Here is a 23,606-nt window from a genome sequence, read left to right on the forward strand (position 1 = left end):
AAACCAGTGTGAGCACCTGCCAGCAAGCTGTGCCAAGAGCTTGGCATTAATATGTACATTTTTCCAGGGAACTCTGCATATAGTTGAGATGTCCATTTTGTTCATGTTGTCTGGAAACCAGGAGGAGAGGGTGCAGCTGCCCAGCTGCTCCAGGTGCCTGCATGATAGGCCAGGGTATGCTTCTGCGGGGGGCTTGTGGATTAGCATAAGCGAAGCACTAAAGGCTGAGTGTGTCTGGCACAACATCTACACTAAGTGCGTGAGTGTTACTGGGCTTTGGCCATCAGGTCTTTAGAACACAGCAAGTGTATCTGTGAAATGCCAGAGGAGATTTGACAGGCTGCACTTGTGTACCCTGTGCAGAAATGAAACACTCCCGGGTCTGCTTAACTCTTGAAGTAGCAACTCCTGTAGATTCTCACTATAAAAACTGCTCCACTCCTCTGCCTGAGATCTTGTTAAGCATGGGGGGGGGGAAAGTTATGTTAGCATTCTGCTATAAAGCAAGCAAAATGGCTCTGGTCTTTCATATAGGTGTCTGTGAGGGACTCGGGCGTCTCACATAGTGCACAAACATGGGCACTCATTGCCAAACTTAGAAGCATCAGCCTCATGAACTGCTTTTTTTTTTGCCAGCTTTGCTGAAGCTGTACCTCCAAAGGTAAGTGCTGAAGATGAACTGCTGCTGTGGTAGTACTTCTGAAAGCACTGCTTTGGCAAAACAGTCCTTCATCCACTGGTCTGATTCTGAGGCTACTTAAACATGAGTCAAGTAAGAAGAGCTTGTAAAAATTGATTAGTCCTAGGCTTATGGCTGCGGATTTGTGTCATCTAGTAGAATGAGGACCATTCAGGACTAAGGCTTCAGCACCTGCCTTGTTCAAATAAATAACTATAACTGAATGTAAAACTCTGCTAAATGCCCCCTTTCACTCTCATGTGATATATGCTGGGTTTGAGAGGAAATCTCTTATTATACAAGGTTCATTTTTTGCCAGCTCAAATTTAACAGCAGCTACTCTTTGAGGGAGTAGTGAAGATGTAATGCATCTGTAAACACTGCAGGAGCCAGTGCAGCTGCTGGTCCCCAATTCTGTTACACATGTTCATAAATGTGTCTTTGGAGGTGGGTATATCTGTCTTTGAAAGGAGATCAGGTTTCCCCCGGGTGCTGCAGAACTTGATGCAAACCCTGGTATTCAGAAAACTCTTTTTTTATGCCTCTGAATTTAAAACCTGTAATGAATTAGACAGACACAAGAGTAGTCACCCATCCTTTGTCTGTGGTGTAATCCTGATTTCCAGAGAGGGATTTTCAGCATGAACTAGCAGAATTTGATACCCATATTTGATCATTTGGGACCTCAGCATGCAAGTCCTTCTATTGTCCTTGGGAATCCCAGCATTGTTACACAGATCTGGAAGACTTTGCTAATGAGACCATTGTTCAGTTTCAAGGCCAAGTTCAGATTGAAAGACCTCATGGCTTTATCTGTTTTCTTTTTTGTGTCATTACTGCCTGCATCCAGAATGCATGCATGGAGCTGCTCTGCTTCTTCCAGCTTATACTGGGAAAGATAAGCTGCTGATCAGGGCAGTTCTTCCATTCAATGTATAGAGTTCATCACAGGCTTTAAATATGAGTCTGCTGGTAGAGAGCCAGCTACTGAGTACACAGACCCATGCCTACTCATTCATTTAGCTTCCTTACCCTAGTGTCTTCTCATGAAGTACAGCTTCACCAGGGTTTCTTGATCAGCTATGCAACCTTGTTATTGACATCATCAGTTCCAAAACACTGAGAACATGCAAGCTGTGTCTGTACAACAGGGTAGTACACTTTTGGATGGGATATCTTTCATAATCTGGCTATTGTTTCTTGGTTGTTTGAAGGCAATTCAGATATAAAAGTTCAAGACTCACCTTGATTTAACAATAAATACATGGTATGATTGCTTGTCAGGATGGCAAAAGTGTGAAAACATTTGGAAGCTCAGAGCAGCATGACTCCCATCAGAGTCAATAGGGAACAAGCAGCTAAAATCTTCCAAAACGCTTTAAAATTATCCTCCACCTTCAATTCCCCATCTTCACTGAAACCAGCTCCTGAAATGTTTTGTTGAATGTGTTCCTCTTGTCCTTTCTTTGAAAGTGAAAGGAGCTCAGAGGAGCTGTAGGCTCAGGTTAGCAGAAAGATCAACTGTTTTTCACTTGAGAAGGCCAAATGGCATCTAGGCTGCACCACCATGCAACCCCATTAACTACAAAGGGGCTGACAGGTTGAGAGCTAGAGCAGTTTGGTTTTCTCTTTGATTCTGGTGAGAAAAAATGATATTTTTTTTTTCCTAATCTTATACTGATCCTGAACATGTTTTAACAACAGCTTTTCTGTCTTTGCTTTGCTGACTGACAAGCCCCAAGCACATCATAGCCTAAATATTCTATGTGTCTGCTCTGTTGTCTTCTGCATTCTAAGAGCTATAGACACAAGACAGACATTTGCCTCTTTTAGTACATGTAGATTACAACAGCACCTCCATCTCCCAACAGCACTGAGGTTCAATGGCCATGAGCTGCAATTCCCTACCAGAGGCATCCTGTGACAATCTAAACAGCTCTGAATAAACCACTAATGAATGAACAAAATGAGCAGAAAGCAAACCTTTTATGAGGTCAGGTCGCAGAAATGAAATAGAAGCTCTGTCTCTGCAGTCCTCACCTGGACTTGTATCCATTCCATGGGGGTGGGATTTGTTTAATAACTTTTTTTTTCTAGAATATGTCAGTGAGAGGAAATAGTTTCTGGCCTGGCTTTCCTGTTTATTCTAAATATAGGTATTTTCATGGGTTGATTGCCAGTACTCAAACCTTAGAGTAATGAGACTTCATTTCTGGCTCTAGATAGCGTTTTGAGATAGCATTCGTCAGCACAGGAAAACAGGATGCCTTTGCTCTCATCTTTTTAATATGTTGGGGGCTGGGTTTATTTTGTTCTTTTCTCTGAGTTTTCTTGATTTAATGAAATGCAATCAAATTTCAGGCAAGGGCTTGTCTTGTGCGTCAGAAAACTTCACAAAGCCACGTAATTATCACAATTATTGCTATAAATACAGGTGAGAATAATATATTTAGCATTTTCTCTCATCTTAGAAGGAAAGGAGAAAGTAGGAAACAGCATTTATTTTGTCCTCTACAGACTTATTTAATTGCATTCTAGCATCGTAAATTATGTTGCTGCAAAGTGTTTAGTTCACCCCGGGTCATCAGAAAGGCTGCTGAACACTGCAGTCTGCTTTTGTCTCATTTAGAAGTTCAGAAGAGCTTTAAGTGGTGGCTTTCACATGGGTTTTATTCATCTGTCTGTTAGTGTACAAAATATATTTTCCAGTATAACAGGACATGCTTTTGCTTTTGTCATCAATATTGAATCTAAGGAACAAAGGTAGATAGTATTCATGGGCTACAGACAGGAGGAGTTGTGCATTGTGTGTCTGAATGTATGGCTTAAATGTCACTAAAATCTTCAAACTGAGCTGAAGGGAGCAATCTGTTCAGTTACGGAAAACCTTCCTGGTAGTCATGTTTCTAAGATGGTGCTTTTACCATTTTCCAGTCCTCCCTGAAGCCTAGAGTTGGAGAGTTTCTCATCTTCCCTAGATGATTTTCTTCACTGCTGCCACTGGGCTAATCATTCCCCATCCTGTACTTAATTGGTTTTACTCAACTTTATACATTGCTCTTACCTTTCTTCAATTGCATCTATTTATTTCCAACCATTTTCTGTGCTATCAAGAGCATTTTAAATTCTAATCCTATCCTCCAAAGTACTTACAACCCCTCCCACCTTGGCATCATCTGCAAATTTAATGAAATTAATTAAATGAAAATTAAATGAAAGACTCCCATTGACTTCAAGGGGCATTGGAGTGAACCCAAAGTGTCTTACATCTTTAAGAAGTGGTTCAAGTGAAATACACTTATTGCTCTACAGCACGTTTTTGTAAGGGAAAAAAGACAGATGCATGCTGAATAATTCAGGGTCATTGTTGCTGACTGAGAGAGATTTAACTAATTTGTCAAAATAATGACCTTTGTTCATGGTGGGGAGCAAGTGGGTTTGGATTATTTCTGTCCCCAGAGAGATACTGGAGGAGCCTAGGTTTAGCTCAGTGCTGCTGCAATGGGCTTGTTTGTAGATGTGCAACAAAAGCTAAGTATTAGTAGCAGTAGAGCTTGCAGATGGTGGGAGGCATGTTGGAATGGAATGGAATGGAATGGAATGGAATGGAATGGAATGGAATGGAATGGAATGGAATGGAATGGAATGGAATGGAATTAACCAGGTTGGAAGAGACCTTTGAGATCACCAAGTTCAACCTATCATCCAATACCACCTAATCAACTAAACCATGGCACCAAGCACCCCATCAAATCTCTTCCTAAACACCTCCAGTGATGGTGACTCCACCACCTCCCTGGGCAGCCCATTCCAATGGCCAATCACTCTTTCTATGAAGAACTTCTTCCTAACATCCAGCCTAAATCTCCCCTGGCGCAGCTTGAGACTGTGTTCTCTTGTTCTGGTGCTGGTTGCCTGAGTGATGATGACATTGTACTGATGGAAACAGTGCTGCTACCCAGGTTGTGGAATACTTGGGAATGCCAGGATCACTACCATCCCATTCCCAGCTACATGCACATGCATGGACCTCTTGAGTCATTGAGAATTTGACATCTTCCTTAAATGAGTGCAAGGAGAGCATGTGCTAGCAGAGGGGGAAAGGACAGCCAGCCCTGCCTGGAGCTTGGTTGATAACAAGCAAGCTGCAGAGAGGAGTTTGTTAAAAACAAGTGTCTGACTGGACTCAGTGAGCCTCCAGCTATGCCAGTCTGCTGAACTCATGGAAGCATGGTCACAGCCTGACCTCTGCGTGTCACAGCTTAGCACTGGGAGGGAGCTCACAGCCATGTGCCATTTTGCTGTCTAGCACAGAAACTCGTTTATCTTCAGTTCTCCAGAAACAGGCAACTGGAGAAAGAGAAGGTTGTGCTAATGGGTCAAGGGAGTACAGAAACACTCTCATTGCTCAGCATCCTAGCCCACAGCTCGGGTGGAGAAGGATGCTCTCTCCTGTTCCAATACAAACTTTGTAGTCACTTCTGCAGCAAGTTATGTTTGGAAAATGTTCTCTGCTATTTTAGCCTGTCCATGCTGGCTGATGCCAGCTTTCATCTGGCACCTGTGTATTATGGCTGCCGCTCTGCTCTGCTGTTGGAGCACAATCCTGCTTATATATGCTTCTCTGCAAGTGATTCTTGGCTTGAAAAGGCACGGGGCTTTTTGAGAAATGTTCTGTGCTTTGCTGCTGCATTATTTTTCTCCAGTCACTGCAAGGTGCTGGCCAGCTTTCCAGAGCCTGGCATGTGTGCATGAATGCATCTACATTGCAACTGATTTTTCCTTTTTCTTCTAAGTGGTAATGTTGGATATCTGAATACTTGCCAGAGGAATGGAAATAGACTTTGCCTGTGCAAACTCAGTATCAGAAACAGGACTAAATCTTTAAGATTCTTTGATGTCAACCCATAACCAAGATGAAAATCTCTTTGTCCTTGTAGCTTTAACCTCTAAAGCTTGCCATTGCTGAACATATTTTATCTCCTTTTTGCTGTGCTGAAGTGACTAAATGCAATGCCCTTGCTCAGGGTGGTGTCTAAGTTACACAAGTAATTTCAGCAGTATTTCATCATTGTTCTATTAAGTACCAGCTGAGACATGGCTTAACTCAAAGAGCTGCCTGCAGATCTGTGCATGTGGGACACTGAAGTTTGAGAGAACCAAAGAGTTCAAACTCCTCTCCTTTCATCTCGGCATTCTCTTCTCACTGTAGGGTCTTTTCATTCCCTTCTTCTGTGTGGTTCTCACCTCCTTTGAGTCTGTGGAGATTTGGTTTCATACTTGGTTTAGGTCAAATCAGTTCTCAGTGGTGTCCCTAATTAAAAGTTATACATAAGCCATTACTCTTTATAAAGAAATTAGAAGAGCAAGACACTTCTTGTTTGAGGGCAGAAGTACTGGCCCTTTAGGGCAGGATCAAAGCTTCCTAGAGTCAAAGAGAAGTCTGAGGTTTGGATTAAATCCTTGCACAAAAATTTTACATTCCTGATACTCCAAACATTAAGGCTGTCCTATGAACCGGAAAGTGCTGTTGTCTCCACTTAATGGATGGAAACTGGCTCTGCTAAAGACAGGATCCTTAAGCATCCAATCCAATCCAATCCATTGCTGAGGGGCTAGAGACCAAATATGTCTGTGATGTGTGTGGCATACTATGACCTATGGCACAGAGATACCCAAACTCATGAGTCTACCCATTGCTGTACTCTATGACTGAAGGTATGGAGCTACATTCCATGGGTACAGCACCAATCAAACAGAACTCTGTTGCTTTTTAGTGCTCAACTGGTTAGGCATGTTGTAAACCTCTATAGTTCTCCCAGTTTGAGTACTGGCATGCCCATAGTCACCCAGGTGTACTTTGAACACACGTGATGGGGAAGACTTATCAGAGGAGTCAACACAGAATCACCAAGGTTGGAAGAGACCTCAAAGATCATCAAGTCCAACCTGTCACCACAGACCTCATGACTAAACCATGGCACCAAGTGTCATGTCCAATCCCCTCTTGAACACCTCCAGAGACAGTGACTCCACCACCTGCCTGGGTAGCCCATTCCAATGGCTAATGACTCTCTCAGTGAGGAACTTTCTCCTCACCTCAAGCCTAAACTTCCCCTGGCACAGCTTGAGACTGTGTCCTCTTGTTCTGGTGCTGGTTGCCTGGGAGAAGAGACCAACCCCCTCCTGGCTACAACCACCCTTCAGGTAGTTGTAGACAGCAATAAGGTCTCCCCTGAGCCTCTTCTTCTCCAAGCTAAACAATCCCAGCTCCTTCAGTCTCTCCTCATAGGGCTTGTGCTCAAGGCCTTTCACCAGCCTTGCCCTTAACACAACCAGCTCTTCCCAGTTCCACATGACTGTTTTTACCATTCTCCTGTCTTCCCTCCTACTTTTGCCGAGAACATAGGCCAAACTTTAAAATCCATTTGCAGATGTCAAAATGTCATTTCTGAGATGTCGGTAACCACCTGTTGCTGCAGCACAGGCTGCATAATTAGAACTGACAATCCCTGTCCAGAGATTTCTTGGAAACTGGAAAAATGAGAATGTTGTCAAAAAAAATAGCAATGCTTCCAGTCTGCAATGCAGTGATGGAGATGAAAGATGAGTGATTCCAGGGAGGCAGAGAATATATCAGTGCCTTTTTCTAACTAGTTTAGAAGTCCAAAAACAGTCTATAAGGATTTACATTTCTCTTATAGCCTTAAAGAAAATGTATTTTTAGTTGGCATCTCTATTCCTCTCTCTTTACTGGACCAAACCAACAGCAAGTTTCATAGCAGTCACGCTTAAAGCCATAGCAAGAGTGACAATTTCTTTTGCATCAAGTGATGCAAAAGGATTTTTATATTTTATTGGTGTTTTAAGGTGTTTTTAGTAATTTTCTTTAAATGTATGAAAGTCCTTTAAAAGAGGATCTCTTTTTTTTTTCCTGATGGGGAAGTAATGAATGTAATTTGAGGCAGTGTTAGATCATGCTGTGTTCTCAGAATACAGTATGATTTTTGTAGATGGACAGTGACTTTTGGTGACCTTTGGCCCTTACACTGCAGGGCAGTCTGATGGAGAGGAAAGGATTTCTCTTCAGGGGTTGTTTAAAAGTTCTCTTTGTAACAACTGTTGTCTTAGCTGACACTCTGGGAACTGGGCTATGAGCCTCCTGAGTTAGGAGCTCAGCCTGAAGCAGGGGGTCTAAAGCACACCACTTGCCCAGCCGTGGGATCTTGCACTGCCTGTGCAGCAGGGTGTGTGGAGGAGCCGCATGTCATGCATGCTTCACTTCCATCCCACCTACGCCTTCCAAAGCAGCATATATGTAACAGTCATTTGGATTTGCTCCTATGCACTTGTACAATATATCAAAAATGGCCTGGTAAGGATAGAAGAGAAACGACTAGAAGTGTGTCTCAGGGTAGCGAAGAGCAAAACAGGAGTTCTTTAGAGAGACAGGCTTGCTAACATAATTGTAATGTATGTGGTGGCAGTGCCAAAACAGAAAACTCAGCACAGCCAATGGAAACACTGTGCTGTGCAAATACTGCAGAGATACAGGTAATCCAATCCTTACCCTTACCTATGTGGTTACACTGCAAGGATGTCACCCAAAAAGGAAAAGGTACCATGGCTGCTGAAGCCACAGGAAGCCATGAGGGTGGAAGCAACACGTCTGCCAACAGCAAAAGTATGGTGGGGTCAAGCAAACTGCTGGCTGCCTGAATAACAGAGCACTGTGATAGGAGAGCCCTATAAATTTGGGATTCATTCCTTGGCCAGGTCACAAATGTTTTGTGAAGCCTTAGGCATGCGATTTGATCTCTGACCAAAAGAAATGAATCACACAGATTGTAATCAAATAATTATTAATTATATTAACAGTAAATACATTCATTTTCCTGTTCTGGTTAGATGTCATAAGAGCTTTATGAAAGGAACATCACTGGGTTATTGGGAGGTCTCATCTCCTCTGTGACTATAAAGTCTTGCTACATGTGGATGAAACATTTTCAGGAGAAAGACTCACAGAATCACAGAATGTTAGGTGTTGGAAGGGATCTCAAAAGACCATCTAGTCCAACCACCCCTTGCATCTGGATGTTATGATTCTCAGAGGGGAACTATCTCTACATTGCAGAAACCCTACCTCATGGAGGAGTAACCTGTTGGGAATGTGAAATGTGGGATGCGGGATCCTCAGTGTTGGATCCCTGGTACATTCACCCTGAACAGGGAGGGTGAGTTCAGAGAGGTGTTCCTTTGGGACTAGCCAATTCCAATTAGGAAAAATTTAGTAGTACAGTCCATCCATGATATCAGCAGATCTCCAACTTATGAAACAAGGATGAGCCTTGGTCTCTGTGGGGTATTGGTGGATGAGAAGTTGAACATGAGCGCTCAGTGTGCACTTGCAGCCCAGAAGGCCAGTCAGATCCTGGGCTGCATCAAGAGAAGTGTGGCTAGCAGGTCAAGGGAGGTGATTCTCCCCCTCTACTCAGCTCTGGTGAGACCCCACCTGGAGTACTGCGTCCAGTTCTGGAGCCCCTATTACAAGAGGGATATGGATGTGCTGGAACGTGTCCAGAGAAGGGTCACGAGGATGATCAGAGGGCTGGAGCACCTCTCCTGTGAGGACAGACTGAAGGAGTTGGGGCTGTTCAGTCAGGAGAAAAGAAGGCTCTGAGGTGACCTAATTGTGGCCTTCCAGTATCTGGAGGGGGGCTACCAGAAGGCTGGGGAGGGACTTCTCAGGATATCAGGACAGGGGGGAATGGAATGAAGCTGGAGGTGGGGAGATTCAGGCTGGACATGAGGAGGAAGTTCTTCACGATGAGAGTGGTGAAGCCCTGGAATGCGTTGTCCAGGGAGGTGGTTGAGGCCCCATTCCTGGAGGTGTTTAAGAGCAGGCTGGATGAGGCTCTGGCCAGCCTAATCTAGTGTGAGGTGTCCCTGCCCATGGCAGGGGGTTGGAACTAGATGATCCTTGTGGTGCCTTCCAGCCCTGACTGATTCTATGATTCTATGATTTTGGGAGGCTGTCCTCACCCTGGGTGGCACAGATGAGAAACCTTTTTCATGCAAGGAATTTTTTTCTTAGAAGGACCTTTTGCTTTTGTCTGGAACAACCAACATCCAAGTAAATCATATCTTTTAGCATAGATCTAGCTGTATGCATGTTGTTCTAGGAGGGCACTGGGAATGACAGATGTACTTTCTGTGGTCAGCATATGAAGGCATACCGCACATACCTGGTGCATTCATCTAAATATAGTTTTGTTGCTGAATACAGTTCAAAGCAGTGTAAAACCAGTCAGCATTACAGTAGCCAATGGAGATACTTTCAGCCATATGTGAATGACAGAACAACAGTGGAAAAAAAATGTGATGCCTCTGTGCTGGATCATCTGTGGAACAGAAAGGAGTTGGCAGAGATTCCAGTTTCCTGTAGACAAGAGGAGCATAAAGTATCCTGGATATGACAATTAGATGCTTTGCACACCTAGTTTTACTGTCATAATAATTATAGACAAAATCAAAGTTACCGATTGCAGACTAACACTGCAATTTCACAGTCTAGCTCTGAACTCAGTGTGCTGCCTGGGAGAGCTGAGCAGCAGTGACTTTGCTCTGCACCAACATTGCTGGTGCTCCTTCACCAGTCCTTTTTCGCATTTGGGGAGATTTTGCAACTCCTAAGGTCCTTCAGCTGACCTGAAAGAATATAGGAGTTGTTTGAAATACTTTACCTTCCTGTATATTTAGTCAGGATTGTATCATGTGTAGGTCTGCCCATTTTCCTCTCAGCTGCTCCCAAAGACAGGGGCTCTCAGATACTGAGGAACAGCCCTCAGAACAGGCTATTTCAGGCTTAATTTTCTTCCTCTCCCCAGCATTGTTTCACTGACAGGATCTGACAAATCTAGGAGACTGGCCATCCCCTTTACAGCATGGTTTCAGCATTTAGTCCATCATTTGTCACACTCTTCATCAGCTCTACTTTGCTTGGAAGGCAGGTATTTATTGCCCAGAAAGAAACAAGCAGCCTGTGTGTCTCCTTTCTTTTCATGAGTGTGAAGCAAAGTCATTCTGTTGTCAATACAATAAGCTTTACTGGAAGGAGGGGAGAAATGCCGTTCTCAGTTCAGTGCTGAAAAGCTTGAGGTCCTGGATGTGTTTATCATTCTTCTCCCACTTTGCTTGGGTGATTGCAGTGAGTGATACAGCATGCATGTGGATTTCAGATGAAGAGAGAAATAGGAAGATGTAACTTAATTAACATAGGTGAGAAAGTGTTGTCACATTCATTAAAAACAATTGTGGCTTCTAAAATCTAAAGCATGAGCTGCTGAGTCCAGCAGCTTTCTGGCTAGCCGTCAGACAGTGTTTGCCTGTCTAAAACTCTCCTGCATGACGGTGCTGACATTCCCTTGTCCTGCTGATTTAGAGGAGCAGACACCAAAGTAGTCTCATTCCTTTGCTTATCCTGTGCTGCCAGGATCGCTGCTTGCTGAATATGAAGAGCAGCAGGTGGGCAGGAAGTTGCCACCTTCCCTTTCCAGCTGGAAAGCAGGAATTGCAGCCTAGCCAACAGCAAATGAGGGATGGCCAAAGCAGCAAAAGGAGTGGAGAACAGCACGAGTGAATGAAGCCGTTTGATTTTTCTGTGCATTGCCTTCTTGCCAGGGACACCCTTCCAGCCTGTGCCTCATCCCACAGAACTGTCTCATGCCCTCAGTGTGGCTGTGGTCAACTGCTGGTGCAGGGGGGGAAAGGGAAGGTTTGTCATCTAACTGCAGATATATTTTAAGCAACAGAAAGAAGTACTCATGTAAGCTTAGGACCTGAGTCTTTCTTGTTTCTTAGAGGTTAAGCTGTGCAAAATCCCTGTAAAACGAGGGGATAGCATCTTCATTTTACAAATACATCAGTGGGAGATTACAGCCCAGATGAAACCACCAAACTCCCCTTGAGTTCAGCAAGCGTTGGCACTTCAATATCCTTGAGAGTATGGATCTCAGTAAGTTACACACAGTCATCTAATAAGTGTGTGATGAGGTTGAGAATTAATCTGACTTCCAGAAAGATTGTTTTGTGCCTTTACTTTCCTTCCTGCAAATGAGAACAGCAGTCCAATTGCACTGAAGGTACTCCAGATTCCATGTGATTGGATTTTAATTGAGCAGAGTTTCACTTTGATTGTTTTGTTTTGATTATGGGCCCAGCTGATTGTGACTTGTTGGGGGAAATTTGGCAGAACACATTCAGTCAGAATTTGTAGTTCTGTAAAACAGCTTCATGAAATTATGCTAATTTCCTTGGAATTTCATCTCTGACAATAAAAGGAAGAAAAGGATGCAAGCAGGTTCCTGTTATGTCAAAGAAACATCTTGTTTTGACACTTCCAAAATGAAATGTTTTGATTTTTCATTTTAAAATAACTTTTTCCTTTATGTTATGGTATTTTTACATACATTTAATCATTTGAAATTGAAATTAAACTGAATTTCATGACCCAAAAATAAAAACAAAGGTAGGTGTCTAGAGAGCCCTCCTGAAATGAAGCATTTGCCCTCCAGGCAGCTCTACTGATAGTCTCTAAATGCATTATCACCCTTGGCTGTCCCAAGCACAGTGACTGAGTGGGGACAAGAAGCAACCTCTTTACACACTGAAGGTAGCTTATAGAATAGAATAGAATAGAGCAGAGCAGAGCAGAGCAGACTAGGTTGGAAGAGACCTTCGAGATCATCACATCCAACCTATCATCCAACACCACCTAATCAACTAAACCATTCAACCAAGCACCCTATCAAGTCTCCTCCTAAACACCTCCAATGATGGTGAGTCCACCACCTCCCTGGGCAGCACATTCCAATGGGAAATCACTCTCTCTGTGTAGAATTTCTTCCTAACATCCAGTCTGAACTTCCCCTGGTGCAGCTTGAGACTGTGTCCTCGTGTTCTGGTGCTGGTTGCCTGGGAGAAGAGACCAGCCCCCTCCTGGCTACAACCACCCTTCAGGTAGTTGTAGATAGCAATGAGGTCTCCCCTGAGCCTCCTCCAGGCTAAGCAACCTCAGCTCCCTCAGTCTCTCCTCATAGGGCTTGTGTTCCAAACCCCTCACCAACTTTATTACCCTTCTCTGGACATGTTCCAGCAATTCAACATCCTTCCTAAACTGAGGGGCCCAGAACTGGACACAGGACTCAGGTGTGGCCTAACCAGTGCAGTGTACAGGGCAGAATGACCTCCCTGCTCCTGCTGGCCACACTGTTCCTGATACAGGCCAGGATGCCATTGGCCCTCTTGGCTGCCTGGGCACACTGCAGGCTCATGTTCAGCCTACCATCAACCAGCACCCCCAGGTCCCTTTCTGCCTGGCTGCTTTCCAGCCACTCTGACGAAACACAGAAGGGAAAAAAAAACAACCACCAAGCCACCAAAATCTTATGTGCCAGCTCTTGATTTAAAAAAAACCAAAAGGTGATTCTTTCAGTGAGCCAATTTGTCAGTTAGTGACACCAACTCACTGCAAACATTGTGTCAGATCCATAACATTCACAAAGGAAGTATTAAACTTGCAGCTAGAGTTGGCTGTTTGCCCAGATTTGTAAGTCCTTTTGAAATGTGTCATTGCATATTTTACTCAGGTGTATTTTGCTGAGGATAATATATGGATGTTTCCCACAAAGCTATAGAACAACCTAATGAATTTGTTAGAAATTCATTGATATCAGAGTTCTCTTAATCAATATGCTCTATGATGTGCCTCAGGTGGATTAGTGCAGTAAAAGCCCACCTTTCATTTCCACAGGTCTATGCTAATATCTATTTACTGCTGAATTTCCTCTGGAGCAGTGCTAGGTGGGCTTCCATCATGGCACTATGGAGATGCCAAGCAAGAAACAAGCTATTAGGACCCTTAGAAACTTAGACTCCCTGCCTTCTCTTTCACTAAAGAAATTTTTCTTAATGTCCTAAACCTCCCTCTGGTGCAAATTGAGGCAGTTGTGGAGCATCCTGGCCAGGGAATTTTACTCTGCTAAACATGAAGGTCACTGAGTACCTGTGGAACAGGAAGATCATCCCTAAACTTGATGTGATACTCATCTGCCTTTACTGTTTCTTTCTTGGGAACAACAATAAAATGTTCTTTTCCCTGCAATGCAGAAGGTGCTTTAATTATTCCTTAAGAGCAGCTGTTCAGTGGTTGTTTCTAATTCCAGTGGCATCCAGGGTGGGTAAAAGATCTGCTGCTGCTGTTATCAGATCTGGGCATGGCTATTGCTTAACCTCAAGGTCCTCACAGAATCCCAGGTTCAGACAGGTCCCTTCTCAAGACATACAGTGTACTTAGGGCTGATCTACCCCCTGTGCCACTGTTTCTTTGGGGCCATTTATCTCTGCCTTGCATAATTTCAGGCTTGATTCAGTTCTCACAGTCACGAATCCCACTTCAGTATGTGGGGTTAAAGCGTGGGTGATTAAAGGTGACTCCACCTCCCCTGAGCCATTTATAAGTGACTTATAGAGCTAATAATGGCCTCATCCTTTTGTACCTTGGTACACAGCTTGTGTTCTGGAGTCTTTTATAGCTCAAATGAGCTGCTTTTGCTTATTTATTTCCCTCCTCATTCATTTGTAATGGTTATAAGAGACTCCCCCATTCTTCTTCTGACAGCAGTGATTTAGGCAGGGCTCATTAACATAACTCACATTACAAAATATCACCATTTATGCTGGCAGACCAAGGAAAATGTGTGCAGTGCTAAATAAGAAGAGGTCCCATGAGCTCACCAAGGTGGCAGGGATGTGTTTGAAGTGTATAAGTGGGGAGTCTTGTGTGGTGGAGGGGTCACTTACAGGACCATGGACTGGGGACAGAGTTCCAGAGTGTTTCTAAAATGCAGATTTTGTGTGGAAATGTCAGACTTACTTTCCTAATTGGCCACCCTTGAACTGTCCAAACCAGAACTGAAGCCTGGTTCATCTCAGCATGGCTCAGCTTGGTCCAGCTCAGGGTGCTGGGGTTCTGCAAGAAATAAACTTGGAGCTGGATCTATCTGTTAATGTGATGTTCCAGTTTATGTGGGCACTGACTCTGCTGGCATCCCCTGGGGGAGGATGATGGAACCAGAACCTCTGTGCTGCTTCCAACAGCTGGGGGCAGGAGGCACAGGAGGGTTTTAATCAGGTGAGCTCTGACTGAGGGGTAGCTAGTTGGCGTCACCAAGTCTGCAGTGCAGAGTACTACACCCAATTGGTAACTCTTACATCTCACACTGCAGATGTTCAGGTGTTCAAGAACATGTGTGAACATGGCATTTTGAGACATGGTGTAATGGCCATGGTGGTGTTAGGTTGAAGGCTAGACTCAATGATCTTAAAGGTCTTCTCCAACCAAAACAATTCTGTGATTCTATGATTTTCAAAGACGTATTAGCTGTGACTTTGTAAGAGTTCCATCAGAATTACTCTATCATAAAAGCAGGGGGGGTTGTGAGGGGTTTACTGTTATCCCATGGGAATTTTATAATGATAATGAGGTGGGGAAAGAATGTTACAGCTATTTCTGAGAGTTAACAGCAAAATGCAGGGTACCTCTTCTGGGAGTTATGATGTACGTTCTCCTTTCCCTCCCTCCCGTTAGAGCTTTTGATTCTGTTCAGCCTAAAGGTACTGTGGAGTTCGTGGGACCAAACGAATAGTTGGCCAAACAAATTACTATCTTCTGAAGACAGCCTCTGCAGAAGGGTAGTGGGAAAAGCAGTAAAATCCTTGTAGGAAAGGGATAGGAGCAGTGCTCACTGAAGAACTGGATGCAGGAGGCCGTGTGACAGGAATCCTATGTGATTCGTGAGCAGCCTTATTGCTCCCTTTCCGTGTTTTTCCCAGGCTATCTGAAGTCCGGCTACTACAAGACTTCAAAGAATTTAATGTTTTCTTCCACAGATAGTCTAGCAAACTGTGAAATAAAATCAGAGAAATTAATTAAAGCCAATTTCTCTTGCTTGTGATCACACCTGAAGAGCATACAGAGTGTGGGTGTTTTAAAGGACAGCACTGATTTCTTTTCAAATAGCACAAACAGGCTTTTTCAGTAAACATTAAAAAGAAATGCCTCAGGCCAGCAATGCCACCCTCCTTTTCTGGTCAATGTTGCTTTGGTTTTTTTTCCCAAGGAACATGGTCCTGTGTTAAAGTGGCATGGTAGCATTGCTTTTACAATTTCATGGCTCCCAGCTGAGTTTGGAGGTCTGTTTTGGGGTATCCGATGTACAGAGCTGCACACGGCGCTGAGGAATGCCTACTTGCAGGAGGATTTTGTGGTAGGGAGCTGCAGTGACTTAACTCTATTTCCATTTCTGACAATAAGACCAGGGGTTTGAATTAAATGCAGTGCTGAGCACATTTGAAATACTCCACTCTGCACATTTTGTAGCACTGGTGATTGAACTCGACATCCAGCTTGCCAGAAGCCACGTGTTTGGTATGTACGTGGTGCACTGAGGAATCTAATTCCTAATTCTGTGCTGCACTGGCAATAAGAGACCTCTGACCTCTGCTGCCCTGGCACACAGAGATTAGATATGTGTGTGTGACTCAGAGGAAGCTGTCTGAGTTGTTCACCAATGTAAGAAAAAAGAGGTGGAGCTGCAGGAGCCAAATGAAACCCAAAGCACTTCTCTAACCTACCGAGTTCATGCCCCCCCACCCCCCCCAAATAAACCCTTTCAAACCCCAGTTCCCTCAAGAGATAAAAGTCCCCTGTATTGAGGGAATTTCTGGAGTTTCTTGTGAGCACTAAGTGCAGCCTCCCTTAATTAATGGATGGCAGCTCAGCATAGTTGTGTGAAAAGCTCCAGTGACATAAAGCCCAGAAAGGCTCTAGCAAGGGAGCACAGCACCAGAAGGGTTTAATGGCGTTATAATATCCTTGGATTACAGTGGCCACAACACAGAGAGACGTATTCCAGCAGTACATTAGCAGTAAAATAAAAAGTCTACTCTTTTCCCTTGAGCCCTTCTCACCTTCATTGAAAACTGGAGTTGCCACCCCTGAGACAGCAAAACTAAAAAGAAGGGAAGGAAAAGGTGATGTAGGTGATGTAGGTCCCCAGATTTTGGAAAGAAAGCAAATTGTCTTTTGCCACAAATCTCCCACCTTCCTCCAGCTGCTTTGTAGTTCCTCTTGCATTTGATTGTGTGGTTAATAGTTTTCTGAAATTTATCTGGCTTGGGACCAAGCTTTGCAACCTTCTAATTCCCATAATACCTATGTGTTGGGGAGCTGTTTGTTGGGTTAGCACAGACCCTCTCCTGTGTTTGCAGAAGTATCTGAGGATATGTGCAGTCACTCCACTCATGCATTTAATAAACTTGAACCACAGCCATTTCTGTGGTGTGTGCTGAGGCGTGTAAAGCAAGAGCTGTAGGACAGGAAGGAGGTTGGTAGTTAAAGGCTGTTTAGATGAATTAACGCTAAAGAAAAGGAGCTGCTTGACAGACTGAGGAATTGAAATCCATTACAGATTGAAAAGGAGACCTGCAGGCTCAGAAAAGGCTTGAGCAGCAGCAGCAGAAGCTTCTCTGTGCTGCCCACAGAAGACTAACATGGAGAAGCCATGTGAGGGGGCACCCAGTCGCTCCCTCTGCCTCTCTCAGCTGCAGGGGCTGCCCGAAGGCTGCCAGCTGCTGAGCCGCATCGAACGGGTCTTTGCTCATGTGTATATTTGTCCTGCAGAGGCTCAGCTGAGGCCTGTCAAACTCACTTCAGAAAATGTTCCCTCATTTCCAACAAACAGCTTAGAAAACTCAATCTCAAAAGAGACAGGGAAGCTGGATTTTTCTCCTTTGGGACATCTTGTTGGTCTTTCTCTTGTGTGGGAAGATGAATGGTTCGGATGTCTCTGCAGTAGCACGGGCATGGCTGAGCTGCCTTTCTATTGATGACCTGTTTCACAAAGTCCTGGCCTGATTTATGAAAATGTACTCTACTTTGCACCATGTTTTGATGTTGCTCTGTTAGGACTGCATGCAAACTGCAGCAGAACAGTGATGCTTATTCATTCAAACAGTGAAGGGCTGGCTGGGAACTGAATGAGCTCATAGTTGTCGTCGTCTTCACTTACAGAAAGGGAAGCAGAAGAGGGCGGGTATCCCAAGCCTGGTCATTCTTTTCCTGGCCATCAGTTTGTTCTATAAACCATAATCTTGAAAGCACAAGGTCATGGCATTTATTTAATCATTCATATAACAGGTTTTTAGGGATGAATTCTTTTTTAACTCTCTCTGTAATAAACCCTGATATAGTTGGAACAAGGGTCTGTTTGCCTGCCAGATTTTCTTGCTTTGGCTATTGCTTGAGCATTAATGGATTTAAAATTGGAGAGTCTAATTCCCATCTCTTAATGGCATAATTCAGCAGTTACTTCTGTTGCCTGGGGGAGTCTCAGGCTTGTTGCACACACACACACACCCCTCCATGTGCTGAACTGCTCTTCACACAGACATAGACTAATAACCACAAAAAAATTCCACCCACTACTCAGACAGCAAAGCCTTACACTAGCAGGAGGATGTTTGGCAGGTCCCTTGCTTGAAGCTCAGCTGCCAGTGCAAAGCAGAGGACATGCAGCAGAGGCAGAAGCAGTCTGCTGCGGAGCAGGGCTCCAACAGCCAGTGCCCTACTCTGCAGAGAACAGCATGGTGGTTGGAATCATCCTGCCACTATGATTTCTCTGCTGCAAGGCACAGTTTACTCCTTACCTTAAATCACAGGAAATTATTTCAGTCCTAGGTTGATCACCCATGGGAACACTAAATTGCCTAAAGTGTTAATTAGCTAAGATTCACGAATGTGAGGTATTGCTAGCTGGAAGCAGATGTGGTGAGGAAGTCACACTGAAAGCCATTACCTGGACCCATGCACTACTAGAGAGAATCCTTGTCTTCAGGCCCTTCATATGTACCCAACATGCAGAGCACAAAGACAAGTGAAGGTCCTCAGGGCAATCAGCTCCCAGGCTGAATGTTTTCCTTGGGGCCACTTCATCTTCAGCTTTGATCTGTTTCCTCTCAGGTGGAAATCTGGTGCTTTGAGATGCTGCCCGGTTTTTCTTTTTGCTGGTAACCCAGGGAAAAGAGGAAAGGTAGAAGGCAGCACACAGAGCTTATTAGTGTGTAGGAGAGCAGCCTGCTTTGAGAACAGCACTCAAGCTATAAAAGGGCAACAGGGATAAGTGCAGCGCCAGAACAGAAGAGATGACTTCGCTTATGGAAGCAAGGTAGCCCATGGGGTAGGAGAAGGAGCAGATGTACCAGGCACTGCCTGAAGGTCTTCTGACTTCCTGCCTGTCAGACAGGCTATCAGACATTGCAAGGTGGAGGTATGATGTAGCTCTCACCCTGAAAATATTACACTCACTTTAGTGTGCCTTCTGCAAGGATACAAGAATCACATCTGCTCTCTTGCTGCTGCCCAGACGCGCTGCTCCCAGAAGGGGAATGTGCTTATGCCTCCAACCTTCCCCACAGCAAATTTCTGCAGGCTCACATGAAGCTTCTCACAGAGTTTTGCAGAGTCTCGTCCTCCTCAGCTCAGGCCACTTTGGTTCAGCATGATGATGAAGTGGATATTACACTAGTGCCACAGGCCCCAGGCACAGCTGGGACTTACCTGTGCTCAGCTGCCTGCTGTGAGGTCCTCTCCTTGCATCGCAGACCCCCACGCTTGAGGCTTTTTTGACAGCACGTAGCTTTTCTTGCTGCATAGCACAATGAGACTGGATTCTGACAGGAGCTGTTAAGAGCTAGTGTAAAAGATACTAACATGAAAATATTCCAAAAACATAATTCTGCCTGTAAATAAATTCTTACTTTCCTGCTGAATCTGATAGCAACTATAAGATGTAGACCTTAAACCAGACATTGTCTGCAAGAGAGGCATTGCAAGAGCCATGATAACCTTTTTTGGTACACTACCTAGGCTCAGGATGGAAATGGATTTGCTATGGATCTCTCTGCAAGGTGGTGTGGGGGGGGGTGTTTTTGTTTAAAGATAATAATATTAGGAATGCAAATTATCCTGTGAAAGCTGGTGGTATTTAAATATGATTTAAATTCATTTAGCATTTAAACAGAAAAGTAGAAAATGGCATTAAACTCAGCTGAGGATGAGACTGTGCATTCTGGAGTCAGAAACATTAAATATGTCTAGAGAATGGAATAGAAAGTCTGACTGGTAATGGATTGTGAAAAGAGTTCAGGGTTTTAATAGATCGTTCCTTCAGATCATCAGCATGGTAAAGTGGTAGTTAATAAATTCTTTGACGTGTACATTTACTCATATATTTTAACTAGCTGTAATGAACAGGTCCTGTCAGCTCACCTAGATCCTTGCAATAGCTGCTAAATTGCTTGAGTGAGATTTAGTACCTCAGCAATATTGATGTCCAGAGCTGCAGGTAATAAATAAAGTGATATCAGGACTAGCTTGAGCAGATCATCATGTATGCCTTTGCCAGGTTTGCAGCAGAGATGATGTTTGGCCCCAGTGAGCACCACTGGGCATCAGCAAGCCCTTCCCTGTGATTAGTTTTTGGTTGATGTGACCATCCCATGCCCTGTCACTCCTGAAGAATCCTTTCACCCAATTGCAGATTGACTAGAGAAATCTGTCCCCTACTTAGTTCTGTATAGATGCAGTTCCCTGTTACTTCCCACAGGTGTGTGGTGCTCCTGGGTCTGCACACAAAGTAGAAGAGAAAGATAGTAGACTCTGACCCAGCTTTGGGGAGAGGAGAAGAATCCTCACTTGGTGCCATTATACTAGGACTATCTGGGTGTTGGAGTGGGAATCAAGGACAGAAAGAAGTTGTTCTTTTAGCTTAGATTATACTGGAAATCTTTACAGCAGAAAAAGCCTGCCTGTTAAAATGATGCCAAATTATACAGACTATTGTGGGCACACCAGGTACCTTTCTTGTTATTCCTACTTGTCCTCTGAACTTGGAGCTAGCTTAAACCTAAATCCTTCCTCTTCACTCACTTTCCCTGCATGTGGTGTACTTCATAATTTGTGAAGAGGGTCATTAATTACTTTTTTTTCCTTCTCCTTTTTTTTTCAGGTTTCTGACAGATGTGACTATGTCTTCGTCAATGGGAAGGAAATGAAAGGCAAAGTGAATGTCAGAGTTAATTTTACTTACCAGCATCTGACTGCCCCTTTAGAAATGACAGTCTGGGTTCCTCGTCTCCCGCTGCAGATAGAGGTCTCTGACACAGAACTAAATCAGATCAAGGGGTGGAGAGTCCCCATCATCTCTAATAAGAGGTATGTTTCATTAAAGGATGTTCATTCTGGGCTGTGCACTTGCCAAAGACCTGTCAGGACCAGTGGATCTGAACATGTTCATTTGGCCTTAATGCAATTCCGGTCTAAATTTGAAGGTCAGCAGACATTTGTTCGATAGGGTCCTTCACTGGACGTATGGGGGAAATGGAAACTGCAGGTTGCAGGATCCTACATTGGAAATCAATTTCCTTTTATAGCTCTAGTGACTGAGATGGAAAGAGCAAACTGGTCAAGTTAGGCAAGATCAGCCATGAGGCAGCAGGAGGACATCAACAAGGAGCAGCTCTGGCAAAGCTGATCAGTCTCCAGCCTGGCTGACAGGTCCTGCTAGTTAATTTAGTTATTCTTAAAGGTCACAATTAGTACAGACTTGTTTCATATTACTGTAGGGTCCAGGGACACTGATCAGTGTCCCAAAGTCAGGATGCTGATATACTAGTGCTTTAAAGATAGTGCCCAAGCCCACAGGTCAGTGGCATGTGAATGACAGGACAGACTATGGATGTAAGCAGATCTAGACTGTTTGTGTCTGTTGTCAGTGTTACTGAGAACAAGAACAAATTGATAAAGTAGGTACTTATTGTTCCCACCTGCCTACAAAGACACCATTTATTGCCAGTTTTCCATTGGTATCACAGCAGAGATGGGGATTTTGGTGGAGATGTGATTTCAGCCTGAATGCCAAACAAAAGGGGATGTGTGTGTAAGTGGAGAGATTTCCATGGTAACACAAAGATGTTTATGGGAAGGATCTAGGAGAAATAAATAAATATGTAAATAAATGTGAAGGTCCTGAAAGTAAGGGAAAATACTGAAAGATATTTGCAGAGGACAATGTGGTAGCAAAACTGGCAGGCCAGTTGGTCATGTCAACAGCTCTCTTGGAAATCAAGGCAGCCTGGAGGTTCCAGTTATGAACAAGAGAAACAGGATAAAAGTGGAGGCACTTAACTGCCGAAATGCAGTGCAGGAAGCAGTGTCAACAGAGCAATGGAGGCAAAGGTTCCAAGTTCCAGAGCTAGGCTGAAGACTTCCGTCAGCCATAGCTCTCCTGATGCAAGCTCTCTTAGCAGCAGTTAAAATTAGTTTTTAATTCTTGATGTCCTACCAGGCCAGCCAGGGACAGTGAAGATGAAGAAGAGGATGAACGCAAGGGAAGAGGCTGTGCCCTTCAGTACCAGCACGCAATGGTGCGAGTCCTCACGCAGTTTGTAGCTGAAGCCCCAGACCCTGGTGGCCAGCTGAGCTATTTACTGGGGTCTGACTGGCAGATTGACATCACTGACCTGGTGAGTGACTTCATGCAGGTGGAGGAGCCAAGAATTGCCAAGCTACAGGATGGACAGGTTCTGATTGGGCAGGAGCTTGGAATGACAACAATTCAGGTAGGAAAGACTGATTACTCATTCCTTTTTCTTCATTAACCCTCCACTTTGGGAACTGGGGTATTAAGGGCTACAGCTGCTGCTTGTATTAGCAACAGAAACCAAAGCCATACATTTTTGAATGGAGCAGAATTGCAGCAAGGCCTGGAAGATACAGTAAAGGTGGTTTTGTCTTCTTATCCTGTAGCCTGAAGTATGTAGACTGCACTTTGAGTGAGTTTAGCCCAACCTGTGTACTTGGAGGCTGTTGAACCTGAAGCAGGTGTATGAGCTATCACAGGCAAGCAGTGGAGGTAACAGCTCAGTCTACTCAAAACCTACACTGGAAGACAAAAGTATAAAGCAAGAATCAGCTAGTGCTGGTTGAGGAATCAAGACTGGAATATGAGTCTCAAGGTGTCAAATCCATGCACACTTTTGCAAGCTCAAGCAGTGTATTAGAAAATAGAAATGTTATGGCACATTCCAGACTATGCATGAAGCAATAATAACAATTGGTACTTCTAGAATGATGTTAAACGACTGACTAAGCAATGTTCTCCAGGGATGCAGATTTAGTTCCATCAGTGTCAGCCAATATGGTCAAAATATGACCTATAAATAGCACTGTATGGGAGCTATTCTGGAGTAACTCACCTAAACCTATGCATCACGTCATTGGCAGCTCTTCACATATAGTTCTTCCTGCTGTGCAGAGAAAATAGAGTCCCAGAAGCAAAGAGGTTGGGGGGGGGGGGGTGAGGAGGAGGGAGGATGATGAATCCAGTGATAATACAGAGTGAAAAACATGTTAACAAGCACTTGAAGAGGAAATAAAACTCCAGCTCTTCAAACATGCTCATCATCACAAACTGTCACACCAGAAAACAACAACCACACCTGTCAATAGCACAGGCTGTCAGGGCTGGAAAGTGGAATTTGAGATTTCTGACTTTCTGCAAAACTGTAAAGATTTTCTGAATGACTTTCCAAAGCTCTGAGACTTAGGGTGCTCCTAAAAATGCACACAGAAGTGTGGAAAGAAAAATCCAAGGGAGAAAAGCCGGGAGCAAGTTGTCTTTAAAGAATACCTCTTATAAACTGCTTCCAAAATGTTTTGTGCTCCGTGTGAATCATTAAATTCAACTTGCTTCCTAATGAGCGTCTTTGGGTGTCATGTAGCAGTGCAGTGACCTCCATGCAGGCATTG

The 23,606-nt window shown here is 44.0% G+C and overlaps 1 protein-coding gene across 1 annotated transcript in view; it reads left to right on the plus strand.

Annotated features, from left to right (window-relative positions):
- Positions 1-23,606, plus strand: part of TMEM132D (transmembrane protein 132D) — a 281,138-nt gene that overhangs the window by 250,865 nt on the left and 6,667 nt on the right. Inside the window, exons 6-7 of the mRNA XM_068157425.1 lie at positions 20,806-21,011; positions 22,144-22,417. Of these exons, the coding sequence (XP_068013526.1) occupies positions 20,806-21,011; positions 22,144-22,417 (480 nt within the window). The remainder of the gene's footprint in view (positions 1-20,805; positions 21,012-22,143; positions 22,418-23,606) is intronic.

This window comes from Melanerpes formicivorus, unplaced genomic scaffold (assembly GCF_026170545.1).
Source record: "Melanerpes formicivorus ecotype bairdi unplaced genomic scaffold, bMelFor1.0.p_v2 SCAF_36, whole genome shotgun sequence".
NCBI classification, from domain to species: domain Eukaryota; kingdom Metazoa; phylum Chordata; class Aves; order Piciformes; family Picidae; genus Melanerpes; species Melanerpes formicivorus.